The sequence below is a fragment of the Octopus bimaculoides genome, chromosome 5 (genome assembly GCF_001194135.2).
Source record: "Octopus bimaculoides isolate UCB-OBI-ISO-001 chromosome 5, ASM119413v2, whole genome shotgun sequence".
NCBI classification, from domain to species: Eukaryota; Metazoa; Mollusca; class Cephalopoda; order Octopoda; family Octopodidae; genus Octopus; species Octopus bimaculoides.
In genome coordinates, this window is record NC_068985.1 from 63,367,652 (window position 1) to 63,375,371 (window position 7,720).

General features: G+C 37.3%; 1 protein-coding gene across 3 annotated transcripts in view; it reads right to left on the reverse strand.

Annotated features, from left to right (window-relative positions):
* LOC106870415 (uncharacterized) overlaps nucleotides 1-7,720 on the reverse strand; it is a 142,670-nt gene that overhangs the window by 22,033 nt on the left and 112,917 nt on the right. For all 3 annotated transcript variants that reach the window (XM_014916480.2, XM_014916479.2, XM_014916481.2), the window contains exons 12-13: nucleotides 2,931-3,127; nucleotides 2,637-2,663 (exon numbers count right to left, since the gene is read on the reverse strand). In XM_014916480.2, the coding sequence (XP_014771966.1) occupies nucleotides 2,637-2,663; nucleotides 2,931-3,127 (224 nt within the window). The remainder of the gene's footprint in view (nucleotides 1-2,636; nucleotides 2,664-2,930; nucleotides 3,128-7,720) is intronic.

The following is a 7,720-nucleotide window of genomic DNA, read 5'->3' on the forward strand; positions in this document are numbered from 1 at the left end:
ACTACTACTACTACTACTACTACTACTACTGCTGCTGCTGCTGCTGCCACTGCAACTGCTACTACTACTACTACTACTACTACTACTACTACTACTACTGCTGCTGCTGCTGCCACTGTTACTACTACTACTACTACTACTACTACTACTACTGCTGCTGCTGCTACTACTACTACTACTACTACTACTACTACTACTACTACTACTACTACTAGTTTACTGCTGCTGCTGCCAATGCTGCTGCTGTTGCAACTACTACCAAGACAGTCATTAACAACGACATCACCCATTACCCATGCCAATACTACATCAACCCGCTATCCCTCCGCTCCACCATCACCACCACAACCACCACCATCAGTATGGACACCACCAGCACCATCGACACCGTCACCACCACCACTACCAACAATACCGACACTCACTACTCCGCCAACACCGTCACAACCACCACCATCAACACCACCATCAACACTGCCATGACCGTCACTATAAGCATCAACATCGCCTTCGTTAATAATAGCAAGATACCAACAGCAAGTGGTGGTGACGTCATCACAGTCACTGCATCATCATCATCAGCAGCAGCAACAGCATCGTTATCATCATCATGATTCCCTTGCACCATTTCTTTCTCCTATTCCGCCTCCTCTTCTTTCTTCACCTCTTTATCACGACGACGACGACCCCCACCCCCACAACACCCCACCACCACCACCAAAGATGTTGCCAACAGTTTACTGAAAATAACGTTATAATCCCACCCCACGCCACGTTATAATCCCGCCCCCAAAACGCGAGCAGTTCCTATTTATAGGCACATGGCAGGTGAAACACTGCTTGATGATGATGATGATGATGATGATGATATATCTAAAGAACGCCACCGCAAATGTTATCTGTGCAAGTCTGCTGTTGCCATAGAAACGCCATCATTCTAAGGAAGTAGACATCAAAGGAATCTGGTACTACTCTGGATCGCAGCAACAATGACTAGACTTTACCATTTACATCAACCACATCCGGAAGCATCGAAGTGGATGCTCAATCTGCTAGAAATAACAGCCAAATAATCTCAGACCATATCTTACCGTCTTAAAATAAGGACACATTGGACGATGAATTTGTAGATATACAAAGATAGGACGATCATGGCTGGGGCGTCTTTGAGTGTAAGTCTGTTTGATTTTGGATGACGAAAACTTCGACAGGAGGTGTCATTAAGTTAGACACTATCAGAGTCAATGATGGGTGAAATCTATCCAAAGTTAAATAAGTTGTGTGTGTGTGTGTGTGTGTGTGTGTGTGTGTGTGTGTGTGTGTGTGTGTGTGTGTGTGTGTGTGTGTGTGTACGGTCACATACACACGTTAATGACAAACTTAAAAAATGAAGCCTCAACACGCTATTAGTAGGCAAATAATTTCTTCGAATAGAAATCAGTACCAGTACCATGAGTGTTGTGTTTCGTGCGAGCATATTTGCATTTATTCAATTGGAGTTTGAATGATGGGTAATATCTACCATTTTAAAGGTGAGTGTGTACCATAAGATTTCGTGAGATAACGGATAATGCTAAATGCCTACAATCATGCACTAGTAAGGAAAGAAGAAAAGATATATGAAGGGAAGTATTCATTCAAAGACTCTAGTATTGGTTGCTTACTTGCGAAGGAAAAGATTGACAGTTACTTCGAAATTTCAGCCTTCTACAGATCATATCTTGTGGAGGCACAATGGCCCAGTGATTAGGGCAGTGGACTCGCGGTCATAGGATCGCGGTTTCGATTCCCAGACCGGGCGTTGTGAGTGTTTATTGAGCGAAAACACCTGAAGCTCCACGAGGCTCTGGCAGGGGATGGTGGCGAACCCTGCTGTACTCATCCACCACTACTTTCTCTCACTCTTACTTTGTTTCTGTTGTGCCTGTATTTCATCAGGGCTAGCCTTGTCACACTGTGTCACGCTGAATATCCCCGAGAATTACGTTAAGGGTACACGTGTCTGTGGAGTGCTCAGCCACTTGCACGTTAATTTCACGAGCAGGTTGTTCCGTTGTTCGGATCAACTGGAACCCTCGACGTCGTAAGCGACGGAGTGCCAACAGCGGATCATATCTATGTGTGTGTGTGTAGGTGTGTATGTATAGATAGACAGACTGACAGATAGATAGATAGATGTATTTGTATCTATACATGTACATTCATATCCTAAGTTACATTCCTAGTATAGCACATAAAGTGGTGAAAGACAAACATAAATGCCATAAAATGGAAACAGACGATCACTAAATTACAGCGTCACAATTTCTCTCTCTCTCTTTCTCTCTTTCTCTCTCTATGTATCTATCTATCTTTCCTTCTCTCTTTCTTTCCATCTCCCTCTCTCATTATCTATTACTCTTGTTAGTTATCTAATAACTCTCGTTCGCTAACTACATTGTCTTGTCTATTGCCACTCACCCTCGTCGTCACTCGCCAGATTATAATGTCCTGCAGATATAATAAAGAGAAATCCGGCAATACATGGCTGACATATATAACGGTCAATAAAACGAGTAATTCTTCCCATGAAGCACAGATCTAGTTTTTACATTCGCACTATCGAAGATAACGCGTCTCTTTTGAAAATGACTTACCTCTTGTCTGTTCCATCGGTGGTCGCACTGAAAACAGACATAAGATATAGTTTTATTACAAGCTTTCAATGTGTCCTCTCAGATATTTGGTCTCTTTATGAGTAAATCCCCATAAAACAAAATATTTGAAATTTGAATGTCGTAAAAGCACAACTTCAACACCACCATATTTAAAAACAGGTTATTATGAGAATCAACGCAGACAAAATTTCAGTATTATAAGATATTTATAGAAAAAAAATTCCCAAAAGAATATTGCAAGAGAAAATAGGGGCCAGAGCTGGTAAGACGTACCAATAAATTTATAGACGGCTCTGAGCTTTCCATGAAGCCAGCAGGAATATTTGCCCTGGTCGCTTTGTTCTATATCGTTTATAATCAAGTTACCATTTGGATTCACCTGTACTCGTGTATCAGTTGAATTAGCGAATCCCATGTAGTTTAAGGTTTTAGTACCATTCTTCCACCAAACCAAACTGTTTAGGTTGGTCCTAGAAAGGATAAATGTGAAAGTGACAACAATAAGGAGAGATAAGGTAGTTGCTACACGCACACACACACACACATACATGCATATATATCATCATCATCATCATCATCATTTAACGTCAGTGTTCCATGCTAGCATTGGTAGGACGGTACCACAAAAGCCGGCCAGGCCGAAGCTTTCACCAGACATCTGTGACTGTCTTGGCAAGATTTTTACAGCTAGATGCCCTTCCTAACACCAACCACTCAACAGAGTGGAGTTTTTATGTGGCACAAGCACAGGTGAGGTCAATTTTGACAAGGTTTTTACAGCTGGACGCCCTTCCGAACTTCAACACTTTACAGTGTGGATTGGGTGCTTTTAAGTGGCACCTGCACTGATAGGGTCACCAACTACTTGCAAGGCAAACACTTTTAAGAGGGGAGGAGGTATTGGAGGAGGTGATGATGTAAAGGTTATAGTGAGACAGATAGATTATGCAAATTATCCTAAACCATAAATGTTCACTCCTTATTTTTTGTTTTTGTACATGTTTACGTCTTAGATAAAACTGGAGTCAAGATATGACAACTGTGTGCCTTAAACATGCACATACTGCTATCCTCTTGAATCTAGAAATATCAAACTGAATTTTTCATTAACGCATCTTAAATCCCGAGAATTCTTGGTGCTTGTGATTATTTCCTCTTTTCATTCTGAGTCGACTCTAAATGGCACTAGACGTTTCAACAAATTAAGAATTTATCTTATATTTAGTATACCATTATTTATTTTGTTGTGAAAATTCATGCCATTGGCCAGTCGTCGTCGTCGTCGTCTTCTTCTTCTTCTTCTTCTTCTTCTTCTTCTTCTTCTTCTTCTTCTTCTTCTTCTTCTTCTTCTTCTTCTTCTTCTTCTTCTTCTTCTTCTTCTTCTTCTTCAGTCTTCGTATTTAGCATTACAGTTAAGGTGTTGTCCGCTATTTCACTTGTTATACTTAGCTTTACTTACTGTCTCCTCCCAACGTACAGTGCTTGATCATCTCGTATGTAAGAGAGCATTTTTTAATGCAAGGCTGATGATGTGCTACTATAATATAAAAGAAAAATATCCCAAAGATTACCTAACTTTTCACATGAAATTTTTATGTATAGTGGCGTTGAAAACGAAGAAATACTGAAACAATTGTAACTGATAATTAGACATGTGCTAAATTCTTTCTTCGTCTTATTTAAATCACACAAACACACACACACACACACACACACACACACACCTTTTTTCTGCCTTTCGTTGCTTAGACACCGCCTAACACTCACTTTCCCCTGCGATCAGGACCACCACCACTCCCTTCAATTGGATGTCCAATCCTATATAGTTGCAAGCAGTTACCCTGTTTCTTCGCGGAGATTCCCTTCTGATGTGGTCTTCCACAAGTCCTGGAAGTTGGAAGTGTTAGTATAATGCCACTCTACGCAGTTATTTGGTGGTTTTCTTGCTATTTCAGTTTTTTTCTTCTTACCTGGAATAGACACTGACATGTAGGGAAGGATTAAAGGGAGAAGGAGAGCAGAAGATCGAGTACGTAATAAAGTTAAATAAAAGGAGAAATGGAGAAAAGAAAGATAGAGCTGGATATTTGTATACTAGAGAAGTGGAAATAAAGAGGCTACGGGATAGAATAACAGAATTATTGAGAATGAGCAAATGATAGAAAGAATGTAAACGATAGAAAGCGAGAAGGAATTTTGTGCATGATATTGAAGAGTAGAGAAAAGGGATAGGTCGAGAAATGAAGAAAAGACACCGCAATTTCTGATTGAGAGAAATAAGAGAGGGAACTATATGTATATGTGTGTGTTTATATGTGTGTATGTACATGTATGTGAGTACGTTGATAGATAAATAGAGAGAAGAAATAACGAAGTGAATGTGTCAGAATAATGTAGGGAGTGAAAGAATGAGAGCGTAAGAGTAAGGAAGCAAAAACTCCGATTTTTCAAATATAGAAAAGGTAATTTGCAAGTGAAGCAGACGATGACGTTCTTGATAATAAAGAAACTGATCGACTTCGAATTCAAAACTAAAACGAAGATTATTATTGGAAGAAGTCATGATTAATGTTAACTGGAGAGAAGTGCTGAAAAACTACAACAAAACTACAACTCAAGAAGAAACACGAGCAAGTCTGGAGGTAGAAAAATATAAGAATAACAGTAAAATGACAAAATGAAACGCACAAAAATTATGAAGCAAAACTTGAATTAGAAATGAAATTAAGAATTACTAAAATGTGAAAGAAATATACCTTGTCACTTTTTTACGTATACTATACACGTTTATAAGTAATAAACAATCAAATAGCACAAACATTTTCCCCCACTCAATATTGTTTTACCGTTTCGTTTGACTTCATGTAGCTTGTATTTGTCCAACTTCCATGACAGCCTTTTCTTTATAAATTTCACGATAGCAAATCTGTAATTTATGTAGATCTGAATCACCTTTTCAAATTCGTTCGAAATTTTGAATCTAAAGGCGCGAAAATCTTAAATGATTTCTTAATATTTGGAACGGTTCTTCTAAAAGAATAAAGTTTCGATTGTTAGATTTTCTTTAGCTTCCATATGTCTCTTCATTTCTTTGAAGTCTTCGTTTGTGACACATTGGCTTCGTGACTGAAACACACTTTGTGTCATTCGTAGAAATATTAATGTGCAATTGGGTATTAATGACATCTACAATCAGTTATGTTTTATTTAGAACAATCTCTAATGTTTCTTCAAATCCTCTAAAATTGTTAATAAATTAAAGAGGACAGAATTTATTCTCAAACTCTCCAATATACATTTTTTTTCTGTAATTTGTTCCATGCTCTTTTGAAGGAATCCCGAAATCCTTTCAGTATCGTAACCGCCCATCACTTTATCAATAACATTTATGTATAGATCAAATGTGTGCCAAAGATAATATTCTTTAAATGTTACCACAGCACTATGTTCTATTAGTCGTCAAAGTAATGTATATCTGATAGTACAAACATTAATCTAACATTTAGATGGTAATGATGTACATATTGCTAGTGGTAATCTACATTCTACACGATGAATAACATGGACAATATTTTTTTTTTTAATCTAAACCAATGTTCAATCATTTTCTTTTATTTTCTATATGTCTTAAAGGCCTTTAAGTGCCCTTGGATTTATTTCTTTGAATAAAATAAATAACATCAACGGTTAGTTTCAGCTGTAGTTTTACATTTTGCCACCAACGAGCTTGCAGTAAATGTTACTTCATAGCCGTGCTTTCTTTCTTGTCTTTAAGCTTCTTAAAAATAGATAAGGCGACAACTTGCGTAATTGGCAAATTTAATCGTTTCATTTGCTAAGTTATCCGTGTAGACAAATGCTTTTCAATGCGAGGAATAATACTGAAAGCCTGATACATTCACTTAGATTACGACGAATGTACATTTTAATTCCATTCAAATATATTTAGTTATCCTTTAAAATCTTAGATGCAGTTGATACTCACAAAGAAAATCTTTTACAGTTTTTTCCTGGTATATGTTTATTTATGATCTCGTATAGGGTTTGTAAAGTTATTTTTCGTTTCTATATATTGTCAATAGCATTTACTGCCATAAATTTCTTTTCGGTATGACATATTGAAATGATGATTGAATTCAAAAGTTGGAAGGTAAACGAGTAAAGAAGAGAGTGTAAGTACAATATGCATGTACATCAACCTTATTTAGAAACTGTGACACTGCGTCACCATTCAGAATTAATCATTCGAACGATCAGAATAAGACCTTTTCTGCGTATGTGACAGATCAAGTAATGCATTTCTGAGCCAAACCATTTATTTAAATATAACCCACGAAAGTTGTTTAGAACTCTTTTCTTTCGTTTGTACATGTGACCAATACGAATAGAATGTTTGTGTCAAGACTTAACAAAATGCGAATTTAACAGACTAGATATAATGATCTGAGACAGTGAAAAGAAACTATGCACGGTTGTTGAAGCCAATTTATCTGCAGATGTAAACGTAATACTGAAGATCTGTGCAAAAAAGAATATTTACGCAGAACAGATGAGAATTCTGCTGGTTCTCAATCCAGACCAAAACAAGATTTCTACCGATAATACTAGAGTACTTGGTTACATAACGAACTGCCACAGTATCTATCTTGAGAAACTGGGTTTCACAAAATCAGAAAGACTACAGCTACAAACTATCAAAAGTAGTGTCAAAATATGTAAAACATTCAAGAAGTTTAGCGTAATAAAATCCACATATGCAATAACATCTTTACCTGCATCCACGTCTGCATGTAAACAAAAATATGTATATATATTTATGCATACCTGTGTACATACATACATACATACATACATACATACATACATACAAGACTAACCCTGATTGATGTCTAAATTCATATGAAAGAGTCTTGTTTCTAGTCTAAAAACGAGACTCTCCATTTGTGACGAATTCGAAAAATAAACAAGCAAATATCTCTCTGCTCTCTCTCTCTCTCTCTTTCTTTGCTCTCTCTTTTTCTCATACACACACACGCACACATGCATATATATATATATATATA